Below are 17,068 nucleotides of genomic sequence, written 5' to 3' on the forward strand. Positions count from 1 at the left end.
GACCATATAAGAAGCCAGATACTACAAAAGATTCTTCCTAGTAGACTTCAATAAAATATTCAGTTTGATTTCAGATGTGCTAGAGTCTAGGGCTCTCGAGTGCTAAAAACAAAGAAAAAAATGAAGACACAATACCACTGAGAATGCGAAAATTCAGAAGTGTGTTATTAACTTGGCAGTGAGTGAAAGCTGAAAGCACTAAGCATCAATGATTATGATTGTTGTTTTCCTCCCTGTGGCCACTCATTGCTAACCACAAAATAAAATTAAGTTGCTTGCAAGGAGTTAGTGTTGTACTTGACTCCAGAGAGCACAACCAGGAAAAAAAAACAAACAAACTAGTGCAATATAAAGGGGGGAGGGGGAAGAAAATTCCAAACAGAGAAATCTTAAGGTGAAATTGGCTACTCAGGGAGATAGTCCTTTTCCCTCAATGAAGATCAAGCAAAAGTTGGAGGATCACTTGTTGGGCATGTTGCAGAGTGTCTTCCTTTGTAAAGATATGGGTTATTTGAATTAAATGATTTTTAAATCCCCTTTCAACACTGAGCTTTTGAGTCTTGATTTCAAATCCAATAAGTTATCTTTCAAATCACTTCCCTACACCAAAACATTTTCTAAAAAGACAATGTTGTCTCCCTTTATGGAGAAGGAAATGGCAAACTGCTCCAGAATCTTTGCCAAGAAAACCCCAGATGGGGTCGTGAAGAGGCAGACATGACTGAAATGACTGAACAACAAGTCTCACTGTTAGATCATCAGTGAAATAGTGAGAGGAACATAAAAGTTCGAAGAATCATGAATCAAAAATTTATTAATCACAGGCAGGCAAGCAGGCAACTCCCCAGCCCTACAGACCCATGAGAAGATGAACAGTGGTTTAGGAGTACAGTAGAATGCATACCATGATTGAAACCTCAGACGTCTGGGTCTCTGCCCTTATGTAGATTTACAGGGATTGTTTGGGAAAGGGACAATCAATCCATGGGTGGTCTAGACAACAAACCTTTTCCCCTTATTAACCACAAGTACATTATAATTGGGAAAGGGTGCTAACTTTGCATACCTGGCTCAGATAGTTTGCTAAACTGATGACGACCAATACAATATTACATCCCTTGCCTAAATACAGCTGAACAAGCCAATTATTGGGTACATAGCAAGTTCCCATTATGTGGGTGGATCGAACAGTGGTCATCAAATAAGGAGTCACTTCTGTCCGGGAAGGCCCAGCTAGTCCAGCAATAAGTCAGTCCTCACACTTCCCTAAAACACAATGATAGTCCACAACAAGTGCTTGGGAAATCTTACAAGCTTGGTTGTATTGTGCATAGAGAATGCTTTCTCAAAACAGTTTATAATATTGATTAAAGACTCAGCAGAATTCACTGAGCTTATGCCTGTCTTTTATGCCTGTAAATATACTGTGTTTAATAGGATCCATATGATATAATGCAATTCCATGCAATATGACATGGTATGATACGATGTGATATGATACAATGCAACACAATTCGAAGTAATGTGATATTATATAATATAATACAATGTAAAATATGATATAACAATATAACATAACATACAACATAATATATTAAAATGTTTATAAATAGGTATATACAACCTGCATACAGAGTAGATGGAAGGTAACTTTTGAGGGTTAGGATGGCTAAGTGGCACAGTGGATAGAGCCTTGGGCCTGAAATTAGTAAGACTCAACTTCCCAAATTCAAATCTGGTCTCAGACATTTACTAGCTGTGTGACCCTCAGCAAGTCACTTAACCCTGTTTGCCTCAGTTCCTCACTTGTAAAATGATCTGGAAAAGGAAATGGCAAACCACTCTAGTATCTTTACCAATTTGTGACTCAAATGGGGTTGGACATGACTAAAAATGACCGAACAGCAGCAAACCTTTGAGGGGAAGGTACCTGCTGCCTGGGACTGGGAAAGGACCCTTGCAGAAGGTAAGATTTGAGTTGAGACTTGAAGCAAGTCAAGAATTCTAAGAAGCATAGATGAGGAGGGATGGATATTCTAGGCCCAGGGGAAGGTGACTGCAAAGGCAGAGAGGAAGATGAGTAGGTACTTCCCCTTTGAGGAACAGCAAGTTAGCCCATGAGGCTGGATCGTAGAATACATAGAAAGGATGGATGTGTTAGAAGACTAGGAAGATGGATGGGGCCTGGTTATGAAGAGCTATCATTGCCAAACAGAGGAGTTTATATATGATGCAAGAAGGAATAAGAAACCCTTGGAGTTGAGCGAATCGTGCCCTAAGGCTGGTGGTGGAAAGGCCAGGTTCTTCAACCCACTTTCACATCAACATATTCTCAAAGTCCATGACAAGAACCCTAGACATAAGATGTTTTCTTTAAGGACTCTGGAGAGACTTCTTTAAAATCAAATGCACTGGCAAACAATGATACCTGCTCCATTTTAATAGTATATCCTGAGGGATGTTGAATGTTTGTAAATTATTGTGACAATAATCCAATTCTGCTCAACAATCATTTATTGAACTCCTGTTATGTTCAAGTCACTGTGATAGGCTCTCAGGTAACAAAGATTTTAAAAAATGGAAAAGCTTCCCCCTAAAAGGGCTTACATTTTAATGAACATATTAAGAGGATTTAAAAATATATGTGAAAGTTTACATCGCATAAATATTTTCACAAATATAAGCTAGGTTTCTGTATTGGCAAGCTCCCTAGCACACACAGGATGGCCTGCTAGCACAGGTTCTTTGATCTGCTTTTATAAAGGAAAGACAGCTTCAAAGGGGTTAACAATCCTATTTTAATTAAACAATGCAGATTTTATTCCATCTAACCTTCTCCCAAGGGTTGCTGAGCTCAAATTCCTGTAGCATTCCCTAATCACCCTTCTTGCAGGGACTGGTGAGAAGGGGAGGGCAACTCCCTCTACATCTCGATGGGGTCAATTGAGACAGGTACAACTTGTACATTCCCCTGTATCCCCTCAAGCCTCAATGGAGCCAGTTGAGGCAAACACAAATTCCCCCAAACCTTAATGGGGGCTGGTCAAGGCACACACAGCATCTTAGTTTGTGCATTTCAACCTTAAAGGTTCTCCACTCACTGACCAGTGCCCACCTGCCCCTGCAGGGTCCTGATCTTTATAATTTAAACAAGTAACCCCTGGCCCTCACAATCTACATGGGTCATGGTAGAGATGTTTTGAACCACAGAACTCATATCTAACACCTGGTGACAAGAGATTATTATGGCCAGGGATACTGGAAAACCAAACCACCCAAAACACTAACAAAAGTCCACTTTGCTTATGCTTACAGCTTCTCTCATTGCAACTTATTTGACTTCACTGTGCTCTGTCTCTTGATTTGTTTCCTCCTAATTTGATCCTAGAAAAGACTAGAAGTCAAATAAAGGCCCATTTGATGTAAATAAAAACCTCTGTAGCCTCTCTGAGGAAGCACCTTCTCAAGCAACAAATATTCCAAATAAAGCCTTTCAGGAATAGAGATAGAAACTCACAATTCAAAATGATGGTACTGTCTAGATTGGCTGATACTTAAGAAGTGAACAAAAAATGAATACATCCAACTCAAGGATTCTTATAGATCTTATTCATTAAGGTTCTAATTTTGTATTCTCCTAAATAAGGACCCTAGAGACAACTGAATGTGCAAAAGGACACAGCCTAGGTATTAAATTACTGTTTTTCCCCTTTGTCTTATAATATAGCCTAGCTAAAAGAATAGCACAAATTCTGGTGCTATCAAAATAGTCACTTATTTAAGTGCCTACAATGTGCCAAGCTCTTTCTTTCTTTCTTTTCTCTCTCTTTCTCTCCCTCCTTTCTCCCTCCCTCTTTCCTTCCTTCTTTCCTTTCTTCCTTCCTTCCTTCCTTCCTTCCTTCCTTCCTTCCTTCCTTCCTTCCTTCCTCCCTTCCTCCCTTCTTCTCCCTCCATCTCTTCTTTCCTCTCTTCCTCCCTTCCTTCTTTCTTTCCTTGCTTTCTTCACTTTCTTTCCTTGTTTTCTTCATCTTTCCTTTTTCCTTTCTTTCCTTCCTTCTTCCTTTATTTCCTTTCTTTTTCTTCCTTCATTTCTTTCGCTTTCTTCCTTTCTTTCTCTTCCCTTCTTTCCTTTCTTCCTTTCTTCCTTCCTTCCTTCCTTTCTTTCTTTCTTTCCTTCCTTCCTTCCTTCCTTCTTTCTTTCTTTTCTTCCTTCCTTCTGCCATACCTAGCATTTCATTGATATAAGGAACTTCTGCTAAGAAAATTCTCTCTATCAATGAAGATTGTTACCTGCTTTTATAGTCTTAGAGAGTTAGAGTTGACTGGGGTGATAATTCTGATTGTCTTAAAACTTTAAGTGACTCCTGGAAAAAAAAAACTTACCCAATTCTGAAGGGATTTGGATTATTAAAAATGTTATTAAAATTTTTAAATATTATTAAGAATAATGAATCATCACCAGGGAAAAAGACATACTTGACTAACAGAAGACTTTTCCTTTCTCAGGAAGTAATTCCTATCACTCACTTCTTCAGCCTGTTCTACCCTACAAGCAATTTGCTCATGTATTCTCTTTTAAGTAATACCAGCAATTTCAGATGTTGTTTTCTCAATGAGGCTTGTGATCTTTGGAAATACGACAGAAGCAATTGATATTTGAGAAGAACAATGCACTTCTTTTCAGAGTACAGAAAAGATTTGAGTTTGAGCACAAAAGACCCTATGAGGCCAGGTTTATGCTTCCTAAAATTCAAGAAATGTCTGAGGAAAACTTTCTTGTTCCTAATTCTTTGATATTCTTGCAATGGCAGGATAAATTCCAACTGTGTACAAATAGTTGTAAAATATCATCTCACAGGAGTCAGAGAACTCCATGAGAGCATAATACCAATATGCAATGTTCTGTTACTAACCTTTGAAAAAAGACTATAATGGAACCAACAGAAGAAAGAAACCATGTGAATTATTGTTTATGCCAAAGGCATAGTCCCAGATTTATAGTTATTGCACCACCTGTGATGTTGAATTCAAGAAAGGGTGCAGAAAAGTGGCCCTTATAGGCTTCTCATGTAATAACTAAACAACAGAATGTACTGAGGGAAAAAAATAACAAAAACACATAAACCGAAATGACTCTTAAATCTCTTCTTGAGATTAGAAATATGTGGCAAAACCACTTTAGGGAAATAAACTCCCTCAGATAAGAAAACAAAATCCTCAAATTCCATTTCTTGCCAGAAGCATTTCTAGATTAGGCCATTTGGGTGAAGGCTTTTACTTCCCTCAAACTTCTGTGTCTAACTATTGGCTTTTCCTTTCTGTTCACATTAAACTCAGCTCAGCAAACATAAAAACTGTAACATAAAATGTAGGAAAACAGTAGGAAAGCGATCTCCACAGAATTAACCTAACGATAAAAGAACATAAGAGGAGAGCTGAATTGACTCTGAATATTTATTACCATTGTGTGTGTGGTCAGGAACAAAAAACCCATTCGGTAAGTGTGGATATTACCCTTTTGAGTTACTTGGAGTGGTTTTGGAGGTATATTATAGGGATGGGGTATGTCTTTACCCCCTTGCACTTGGCAGAAACACTGCTGACTACACCACTGTGAGAGAAGCAAGATGGTTTCTGAAAGTGAGATTTAAAAAAAAAAGAAAATGGGATGGGTTATCCAGATCATATAATAAAATATAAAAATGACAGGCTAGGATGGGATGAAATTAACAAAGTCTGCTAGGCATGTGTTTTACTGCTGCCTTGAAACTGTAATAAAGAAAACCCCAAAACTCAAAATGAAGAGGAAGAGAAAGAAACTGCCTATATATGCAGCAAGTTATATATTGTAGGATGGATCAACATATACGGAGAAAAATAGTAGTTGAACTATTCAGAAAAGCACACAACACTGGCCTGCAGGAAAACTTGTGGCATCAAATGCTGATACACAAATGAACCAAGTATGACCTACAAGCAAGATGAATTAATGGTCCCAATGAAAGGAGGCACATTTGACCCTGTAGAAGTATAAAAGTGGATTTGATTGGGTATATCAGTCAAATCACCGCTCTTCATTTAAAGTAAATCAACCTTAAGGAGGTTAAAACAGATCCAACCAATCAGAACTTTCAGTGTGAAAAATTAAATGTGCAAATTGAAAATGTGAACAAAACTGAGGTGATGTTGACAAGAAGAGAGGGCAGTTTGGCTAAGGAAACTTGGTCAGACCCTGTGGATCATCTATAGAATAAAACACTGGCTTAGAAACTAAGTTATTCAAGAACCTGTTGGAGGAAAGATTGTATCTAGCACATACCAGGAAAATTCCAGAAAGATTTCTGAGGAGGCCTATCTTGAGGAAAAGAGGTGGAGAGTGGCTTGGCTTTAGTCTTAGCCTATATCTCCTTCCTCTCACCCCACTTTCTTTTCCAGAGAAGGACCATGAAACCTTTGAGGGGGCTGGAAGATTTGAGTTCTTATATCTCTGTTGACATTCTCACATCATCCCTAGGACAGCAGCAGATGGCAGCAGTTTCTACATTAAGAGTTGAGAAAAAGACTGTGTGATATGGTACATTTATGCATCTTCAAGGATCTCAGCAAAGAATGTATACAATGCCTGAGGAGAACTTCTTTGGCATCCTATGAGGGAGAGAAAAGGACTTCCCAGAGTTATGAGTTACCTTTCTGCTATAAGTACTATGGTGAGCCCACTTTTCCTTGGGCTACGTATGTAGTTATGGAGGAAATGTTTTATACCTATCATTTATATTATACCACCTTAATGCAACACAAAGTGGTCACTTTTCCTCAAAGTTACTATTATTTCAACACTAATAATCTGTTCCTCCTTCTTTGTGTGACTCAGATCTGAAAAGAATTCCCCTTTCTTGGTTCCTTCACATTTTAAGGATGAGGTTATCATGGAGGGCAATTATCATTTAAATCTTTCTAAAAGCTGATTAAGATAGACTAACTAAATGATATCAACTGACACAGATGGCATAAAGCATACTAGTGGGGGCTTATGATCTAAATCTTATTTTAAAGGTACCTTTGAACTGATCAGAGTTAACCATGATATGTAGCTATCATTTCCCTGCGAACCCAATTCATCAGCAAGAGTAGGAGTTGCGATAATTTTTCAGAACTAAATCACTAAGGCTAGATGGGATAAGATCAGCATATGGCTCTATATGGGTATAGCATATTCAAAAGAATAAATGTAAATAAAAGGTATGAAGTGGGGGTATTCATGTAAGGAAATACAGGAAACAGTTGGAAAGAATGGATGAAAATTCATCCTTCGAATGAAAATCAGCAGAGAGAAATAGAAGTTATTTTATCAGCTGGGTGTATTGTTGTTGTTTGTCCTTCCTTCTCAAAGAGGACAACAACATCAGGGAGGTGACGCCATGACTTGCAAGTGAATTGGATTTAAGTTAGGAGAGCCATGCAAGGTCACCAGCTTCACTTTCTCCTCCAGAGTCATCTCAGTCCAGTGGCAAGATATACATCAAGGTGACTGGAGACGGCCTGCCCAGGGTGCAGTGGGAGACCAGGGCCTTTTTAAGTTAAGGGCTTTCACAGGTCTCAGTTTGATTAGGGCAGTGTCCATTCAGTGATTAAGGCTAAGTAAGAAATGAGAAAAAATCAACCTAGGAGGGGAAGATCCTCAGGGTTTCTGGCCAAAACAGAACAATCACTTTGATCAATTAGGGCCCAAACAGTGACCAAGTGAGACTTAGACTGGGACCTATTGTTGGCCAATCAAAAGGAGCCAGAGTGACATGGGTTTAAAGCACTGTCCTTAAGAAAGAAATCTAGCCCATAAACCCCAAGATATCTTTGGAGGTTTCAGTGATTAAAATTTACATTCCTTTGGGCAAAGTACCCACAGATAAAGTTATGATACCCTGTGTGGTCAGAGGAAGAGGAAAGGAGAAGGGGAAGGGGGAAAGGAGAAGGGAAAGAGAGAAGGGGGAAGAGGGAAGTGAAGGGGAGGGGAAGGAAGGGAAAGGAAGGAAGGGGAGAGGAGGGAAAAGTTAAATAATCAACAAGGGAAATCTGGTGTATCGTATTCAGGCATAGGTACCACATTTATGAAGGGCATAGATAAGTTCAAGTTGAAGGAACTGGGTAAGTTTATCCTGGAAAAAAGACTCAGTAAGGTCCTGATGACTGTCTTCAAGTATTGTTTGGCCCCAAAGAATAGAACTAAAAATAACAGCTGAAAGTTGTAAAGAGGAAATTTAGACTTGAAGTGATGATAAACTTTTTGAGCTATTCCAAAATCGAGTGGACTATATGTAGAGATAATGGGTTGCCCTTATTATCTCTTTAAGTGAAGGCTCAATGACCATTTATTGAGTATATTTTATAAGGAGGCTACTTGGAATATGGGTTAAACTAGAACACTACTAAGATTAAACCCTGAAATTCAGTGATTTGTGCTTGAATATTGAGATCACAAAGAGAGGTGTGATATATAATCTCAATCCTCAGGGAGTTTGCAATCTAATAACTCCATTTGGTCTTTCTACATGGAAAACTATGTTTAAAGAAAATTTGTAAAAAGATAGTTGGATACTGGGAAAGCACCAGTCCAACTAACTTGTGAAAGAGAAGTGACTTGGGCTTAGATACTGAGATCACAAAGAGAGGTGTGATATATAATCCCAATCCATTTGATCTTTCTACATGGAAAACTATGTTTCAAGAAAATTTGTAAAAAGATAGTTGGATACTGGGATGTATTATGAAGGCAGAATTTATGATTTCAAAGAGAATCATATATATGCCTGAAAGGTTTGGAACCGCAAGATATAAGGAATTCTCTAGGTAGAAGGCAGAAGAACTAGAGCATGTATTTAAACTCCACAGTAACAGACCCACAAACCAGTGTCGCCATTTTGATATTTTGATCAAAAACTTCCAGGCCTAATAAGTCTGCTTCACAAGAGTAACCAGGAGGCCACAAAGAAGCATGATGGTATAAAGCAAAATCGTGTACATGCTTGCCCTCTACACTAAGAAGACTACCCACTGGCCTTAAGACCTTGCTCAGCACTCCTCGCTCCACTCGTGGGTCAGCTCTGCTAGTGGCAGCTCCACACGTGGGTCAGCTCTGCTACCGGCAGCTCCTGCGTCAGCTTCCACTGTAGGCGTCTCTGGCTCCAGGAAAGGAAAAAAGGGATCTTCAAGCTGTCTTCTCCCCTCTTATAGAGTTTTTGACATCATCAAGTGCCACCTGAATGACCAGGGTCAATTGGTTCTTGAGTTGGCCCTTTCCCCTAGGTTAACACCCAATAGGGCGTGGCTCTGGAGTCAACACCTCCCCTCAGCCAGCCCCATGAATCATCACACAGGAAGTTCTCTGCTCCCAGGCATGGGCCTCTGGGCTTCCTGCCCTGGAAGAGGTCACACAGGAAGTTCTCTGCTCCCAGGCATGGTCTCTGGGCTTCCTGCCCCAGAAGAGAAGCTGCAGACCCAGCACCCAGCAAGGCTCAATGAGATAAACTGAGTCACTCAAAGAAAACAAAGGCCACTCTGGCCCCATGGGAAAGCACAAGTGCAACTGAGTTGTGAAAGAGAAACAAATTCTGTTAAATCATTTCAGAAAAGGATCATTATGGTGCTAATTATAATTATGACAAAAAGTCACTGTCAGATTGAAATCACACAAGAGATTGTTGTTGCTACACCTTTCCATCCAATACTTTATTGTACTCAGTGGTTTAAATACCCATAGCCAGGGTTGCACTATTATCACTAAGCTAGCATAGAAAATTCCTCATCTAGCCATTTGGGGAAATTATCAGTAGAAAATGTGATTGCCACTACTTTTTTTTTTAAAGCTAACATCCTTGTAGCATTTTAAAGATTTCTAAGTGCTTCACAAATGTTATCTCATTTGATCTTCACAACAACTCTGGGAATCAGATACCATAATTATCCCAATTTTACAGATGAGAAAACTGAAGCAAACAGAGGTTAAGTGACTTATCCAGAGTCAATCAGCTATTAAGTGTCTGAAGCCAAGTATTGCACTTTATCCACTCTGTTACCTAGTTGTCCCCAAAATATCAATTCAAAATTATCACCCTCATGTTCTGTCCCCATGTAGTGCCTCCATAACTCATGTGTGTGTGCATCAGTAAACACACACACACACACACACACACATACACACACACAGACACACACCATGCAAAGAGGTATAAAATGTTCAGGTTAGTAGTGTATAATCCATCTGTAAAACTGTCCTAGTGATCTATGGACATGAAGATTTCCTGCAAAAACATTCTGACTGAACGGTATTACTTGTTACAGAAATTCATAATCCAACTCTAATCAAAAACCATTCCAAGTGGCAATGCAACATCTGAAACTATATCCTAAGGCAGCAGCCTACCAGCTTATCATTGAGTCCACTGCCATTCTAAATCAGTTGGTCAACAAGTATTTATAAGAAAGATTTTAGTTATACTTAATGGAAATCTTCATAACAAAAGCTGTTCCTAAATATGTCCTGTGACACTTGAAGTTTTACAGAGAGCTTTAACATGTATAATCTCATAGAATAGATTGCCTTGGGAGCTGATCTTCAAGGAAATGCTGAAGGACCACTTACAGGGTTTGTTGTAGAAGAGATTTCTGTTCATGGGAATGTTGTGGTTCGGGGTACTGGGAACCAAAATGCAAGGGTATAGGGTAGGTCTGCCTTGAAAGAATGTGACAACTCAGGCTTTCCAGTCAAAGTAGCAAGTTTATTGTGACACCAATAGAAGTGGTGGAAATTCTAAGTGAATATGTGCAATTTAATGGGGGTAAGATGTGTACTTTTATGCAGAAAGACTGGGAAGAACTAGATGGGATTAAGGAGTGACAAGTAGCCTAGGGTGAGACAGTTCCAGACAATGAAAGGAGTTAAGTGGTCTGGGCCACAATGAAAGGATAGTTTAAAGGATTATTGAGAATCTAGGTAAAAATGTGGGGATGGGGGGTAGAACCAAGACGGCAGAGTAAAAGCAGGGACTTGCTTGAACTCTTCCCCAAATCCATCCAAACACCTGTAAAAAAATGACTCTAAATTCTAGAGCTACAGAACCCACAAAATGACAGAGTGAAACAAGTCTCCAGACCAAGATGTACTGGATGGTCTATCACACCATGCTGGGAGCAGAGTGCAGCCCAATGTGGGCAGAGCCTGCACAGACCAGGTCAGAGCAGACCAGGTGGAGCTGGCCTCAAGGCACTGAATCACTGAGCTGTGATGGTTTCCAGAATGTTCAACCCACAAACTCCAAAGACAACTTAGCAGTAGGAAAACTGTGGGACCTGGGTGAGAGATGTCTCAGTCCAGCCCCAGCCCCAGGGCAGCAGAGGTGGCAGCAGCATCAGTGGCAGCAGCAGCAGTGGCAGCAGTGGCAGTGGTGGTGACTGCTGCTTCTGGAGCTCCAGGCCCACAGACTATGGGGGAATCAAGCAGCTGATCAGAGCAGGAGTGCAGGGATTTCTTTGCTGGTGCTGAGACAGGATTCTCTTGCTTTTCCCTGCTTGGATCTGGTTTGTAGTCCTGGTTGCCAGTCCTGGGGTGAGGAGGAGCACTGGTATGGCAGAGCTTGTGGTGGCTCAGGAGAGGGAGTCCTCCGAGCAATTCCAAGGCAGAAAAGAGTACTTGAGGTCACTCACAGACCAGAGTACAGGCCAGTAGAGAAGTAAACACCTCTCCTTGGATCATACCACCTCAGAGGAACTGAAAATTTACAGGTAGCTCAGAAAATAGCTACACAAAACCCCTGAAGCTTGGGACAGAGCGTTCTCCACTCTGGAAGCAGAGTCACACCTTGACAAAGGGCTCAAAAGTCAAGTAATTGGCTGGGAAAATGAGCAGACAGGGTAAAAAACCTCACACTATAAAATCTTACTTTGGTGACAAAAGATCAAAGCATACAGCCAGAAGAAGACAACAAAGTCAAAGATCCCACATCAAAAGCCTTTAAGAAAAATATGAATTGGTCTCAGGCCATGGAAGAGCTCAAAAAGGATTTGGAAAATCAACCAAGTAGAGGAAAAGTTGGGAAGAGAAATGAGAGGGATGAAAGAAAATCTTGAAAAATGAGTCAATAGCTTGCTAAAGGAGACCCAAAAAAATACAGAAAAAAATAACACCTTAAAAAATAGACTAACCCAAAGGGGATAAAAAGCTCCAAAAAGCCAATGAGGAGAAGTCTGCCTTAAAAAACAGAATCTGCCAAATGGAAAATGAGGTACAAAAGGTCATTTAAGAAAATAATTTCTTAAAAATTAGAATGAAGCAAATGGAAGCTAATGACTTCACGAGAAATCAAAAAATTATAAAACAGAACCAAAAGAATGAAAAAAAAGTAGAAGACAATGTGAAATATCTCATTGGAAAAACCACTGACCTGGAAAATAGATCCTGGAGAGATAATTTAAAAATTATTGGGCTGCCTGGAAACCATGATCAAAAAAAGACCCTAGACATCATCTTTCAGGAAATTATCAAGGAAAACTGCCCTTATATTCTAGAACCAAAGGGGAAAATAGAAATTGAAAGAATCCACTGATGGCCTCTTGAAAATAATCCCAAAAGGAAATCTCCTAGGAATATTGTAGCCAAATTCCAGAGTTCCCAGGTCAAGGAGAAAATATTGCAAACAGCTAGAAAAAAACAATTTGACTATTGTGGAAACACAATCAGGATAATGCAAGATCTTGCAGGTTCTATATTAAGGGATCAAATGGGCTTGGAATATGATATTCTGGAGGTCAAAAGAGCTAGGATTACAACCAAGAATCACCACCCCCCCCCCCAGCAAAACTGAGTATAATACTTCAGGCGGGAAAATGGATTTTTTAATGAAATAGAGTTGCAAACATTCTTGATGAAAAGACCAGAGCTGGATAGAAAATTTCACTTTCAAATACAAGAATCAAGAGAAGCATGAAAAGGTATATAGAAATCATAAGGAACTTATTAAAGTTGAACTTTTTACATTCCTACATGAAAAGATGATATTTGTAACTCAAGAGACCTTTCTCACTATTAATGTAGTTGAAGGGAATATACATATATATATAGACAGAGGGCACAAGGTGAGTTGAATATGAAGTGATGATATTTAAAACAATAAAATTAAGGGGTGAGAAAGGAATATATTGGGAGAAGGAGAAAGGGAGAGATTGAATGGGGCAAAAGATCTCATATAAAAGAGGCAAGAAAAAGCTGTTATAATAGAAGGGAAGGGGGGGGAGGTGAAAGGGAATGAGGGAATCTTACTCTCATCAGATTTGGCTTAAGGAGGGAATAACATACACATTCCTAGCTTTTTTGTGTGTTTGGATTGACCTTGAATAAATGTGCTCAGAGAAACAGCAAAGGATAGCAAACAGGCCCAAAGTTTGTCTATTAACCCTGGGATGCAGGGATCCAAAACCAAAGTTCCCAAGGCAAGGTGGTTCCTGGTCAAATTAAGTCAGAATCAGAGGAGGAATGAGACTTTGAGCTGGTGTTACCCTTATTATCGTTAACAATAAGGTTTTATTGTTGTTGTTGTTGTTGTTGCAGATTTTAGAGTTGTTCACAATATTTTATATCTCTACATAAGAGAATGTGATCAACACAAAAGTCATCATGAATATATATATGTGTATATATATATATATATATATATATATATATATATATGCTTATTAATTATCTTATTCTTTGGCTTGTCCTTGGGCAAGTTTGAACTCTTCAGTTGTAAAAGGAATGCAGAGAATTACAGTAATCAATTTAATATACTTTATAGAACTTTTAAAAAATTTTGAAATGTAAAAATGTGTAAAGACAATTTGCATTTGTGTAGACTTTCATGGGGGCAGCTAGGTGGTGTGATGATTAAAAAGATTTAAAAGACATTGTTTCTGGGTAATTTAATCATTTATTTAATAAATCCAATAAGTTATTTTAAAAAGGATGGTCGTTTGGCATCTGTCTTAGACCAAAGACAATCATGGTGGGGGTGGGTAGGTTCACACTCTATAGAGTAGGTGTTCAATGAGGGGCTGATAACATCAGTCACACTTGTACAGAGAAATTATCTCAATACTTGACCATTCCCAGCCTTGGGCTACCTAGAGAAAAGTATCTGTCTCCACCCAAGCTCGAGTAGAACACAATGGGCTTCCCCACCAGAGATTAATTGGATGGAGTCTGACCAAGGAGAATTCATTCAATCTCATTATCTTTGCTCTGAGAGTTGTTGTCTCCAAGTAGTCTCAAGATCCTGCCTAGCTATGGAGAATGAGTTTTCAAACCCAGAGCCCCAGGCTGCTGGAGGGGAAGACTCCAAGTCTGAAAATGGGGAGAATGCACCCATTTACTGTGTTTGCCTCAAGCCCAATATCAACTGCGTCATGACCAGCTGTGAGTGGTAGGAGTGGTAACTGAATCAGGATTACAGAGAAGATGACAAAGTACCCGAGAGTGGTACTTATAGGTTTATGGAACCTGGACCCCGAAAAGAAAAAGACCACATCTCTGAAAGCAACCCAGTCCCTGAATTTTCCCATACATTTCAGCAGCCCGGATCACTGGTACCTCTCTGCCTGGCCCACCCCAGACTACTTGTACTGGCTACCCCTTAATCCCTAATCACCTAATTAGTTTACTTTCACTGTCACACCTGGCCTGCTCCAGAATACTTAACACTCCTTAAACCCACCCAGATCACCTAATTAGCCTACTTGACATTCCTTTCACTGTCACACCTGGCCCACCCCAGACTAGTTATCACTCTTAACCCCACCCAGATCCTTTCTCTGTCCCTTTCCTATATAAGCATCAGCATCATCCTCATTAGTTTGAAGGTTCACTAGGAACGTCCCCAGCTTCTTTTGGAGCGATAATAAACTTCGTGAATTTGTTCCAGGCCGATACTGTCCTTTACCCTGACATTTCGAGGTTCCAAGAAATTGTAAACGTTGTCAGTACTGCCTTCAGTACTGGGAAAAGGAATCAAAGGTGGAGATCCAATAACCACACAAAGAACCCATGCAGTCCACACCTGAGCTTGAAGGAGAAGTACCCAACCAAAAGATCAAACGGTCAGCTCGGATGTGTGGGGAGTGTGAGGCCTGCCGACGAACTGAAGATTGTGGCCACTGTGACTTCTGCAGTGACATGAAGAAATTTGGGGGCCCCAATAAAATCCGACAAAAGTGCCGAATGCGTCAGTGCCATCTCCGAGCCCGGGAATCCTTGAAGTATTTCTCTTCCTCGGTGAGTCTGGCATCACCTGCGCAGAAACGGCTTCGGGCACAGGAAGACCACTTGGAGATGTCAGAGGAACCGCCAGAGGCCATGGCCACACCTGACTGGCTCTCTGATAACGCCCTGCTTCCCGACCCCGAGCTCTCTCAGGAATCCTGTGCTGGAGCCTTTGATGACCATACCTTGCCATGGTTGAGTGACTCTGAGGATGCACCTTTCCTGGACCCAGGACCCAGACCCTTACTTTGGAAAGGTGCAGTCAAAGTGAAACATGTCAAGAGGCAGAAGTCAGAGAAGAAGAAGAAGAAATATAAGCGTCACCTGCAGAAGCAGAAGCACAAGGACAAATGGAAACACCCTGAACGTACAGACGCCAAGAACGCAGCCTCCTTGCCCCAGTGCTTGGGCCCCAGCTGTATCCAGCCAGTCCAGCTCGGCTCCAAGTACTGCTCTGATGACTGTGGCATGAAGCTGGCTGCCGATCGCATCTATGATATCCTACCCCAGCGAATCCAGCAGTGGCGACAAAGCCCATGTATCGCGGAAGAACACGGGAAGAAACTTCTGAAGCAGATCCACAAGAAGCAGCAGGAGGCTCAGATGCGCCTGCAGGACGTGGAACGTCGCTTCCAGGAACTGGAGGCAGTTATCCTCATGGGCAAGCAACAGGTGTTGCGGGAGGACCAGGAGAGTAATGAGAAAGACAGCGAGTTCAAGGACCCGCAGATCTTCTGTGTCTCCTGTGGCCACCCTATCAACTCCAAGGTGGCATTGAAACACATGGAGAGTTGCTATTCCAAGTATGAGAACCAGACATCCTTCGGGTCAATGTACCCCACCAAAATTGAGGGCGCCACTCGACTCTTCTGTAATGTTTACAACCCGCAGAGCAAAACATATTGCAAACGCCTTGAGGTCCTATGCCCGGAGCACTCCAGAGACCCCAAGGTGCCAGCGGATGAAGTGTGTGGCTGCCCCCTAGTACGGGACGTGTTTGAGCTGACAGGAGAATTCTGCAGCCTGCCCAAACGACAGTGCCATCAGCACTACTGCTGGGAGAAGCTTCAGAGGGCTGAGGTGGATCTGGAACGTGTGCGACTGTGGTGCAAACTGGATGAGCTGTCTGAGCAAGAGGGAAAGGTTCGAATGGCCATGAGCAACCGCGCGGGCCTGGTGGGCCTAATGCTGCACCAGACCATCCAGCATGACCCCTTTACCACAGACCTGCGTACCAACACCGACTGAGGAGCCACCCACCCCTATGGCTCCATCCCGCCCCACCCCCTGGGGCTGGGAAGTTGCTCCCCTCAGCTCTGTCTCTCACCTCTCCAAGTGTGACTGGATCCCTTTCTTGTTCTGTTTGGTTCTGCAGCTAATCTTTCCCTTTGGCGGACTTGCCATTCTGCTCCATATCTCCCACTGTGCTCTTGGTTACTGGCTTGCTTCTGTGTGTCTGCTCCTGCCCCGCCTTCCTCCTCACCCCTCTGGGTGAGGTAGAAGCCTGCACACTTTAGCCACCCTCTCCCGATCTTGGTAGCCCTAGCTGCCCACTACTCTAATGACTAAAGCAGTGAGATGGTGACCCCAAAGCGCAATCAAGGAAGAATTGGGAGGGACCTGGGGTTGAAGCTCCAACCCAGAAATTTGTTCACAATAAACTTTGGAAGAAATGGGAGAAAAATGTCCTTCAAAAGACTGAACTTTTTAAAAGCAGGACTTTGGAAGAAGGGGAGAGCTCTGCATCTCTCCATGGTATTGGTGATTAATAATCATTTCTCTCAG

The 17,068-nt window shown here is 41.3% G+C and overlaps 1 protein-coding gene across 1 annotated transcript; it reads left to right on the forward strand.

Moving 5' to 3' along the window:
• The first annotated feature begins 14,310 nt into the window (after positions 1 to 14,310).
• On the forward strand, positions 14,311 to 16,531 carry LOC118847101 (CXXC-type zinc finger protein 1-like). Its single transcript, XM_036755703.1, is given in 2 exon segments — positions 14,311 to 14,427; positions 14,978 to 16,531. Coding segments are annotated over 2 exon segments (1,671 nt in total).
• The last annotated feature ends 537 nt before the right edge of the window (positions 16,532 to 17,068 follow it).

This window comes from Trichosurus vulpecula, chromosome 4 (assembly GCF_011100635.1).
Source record: "Trichosurus vulpecula isolate mTriVul1 chromosome 4, mTriVul1.pri, whole genome shotgun sequence".
NCBI lineage: Eukaryota > Metazoa > Chordata > Mammalia > Diprotodontia > Phalangeridae > Trichosurus > Trichosurus vulpecula.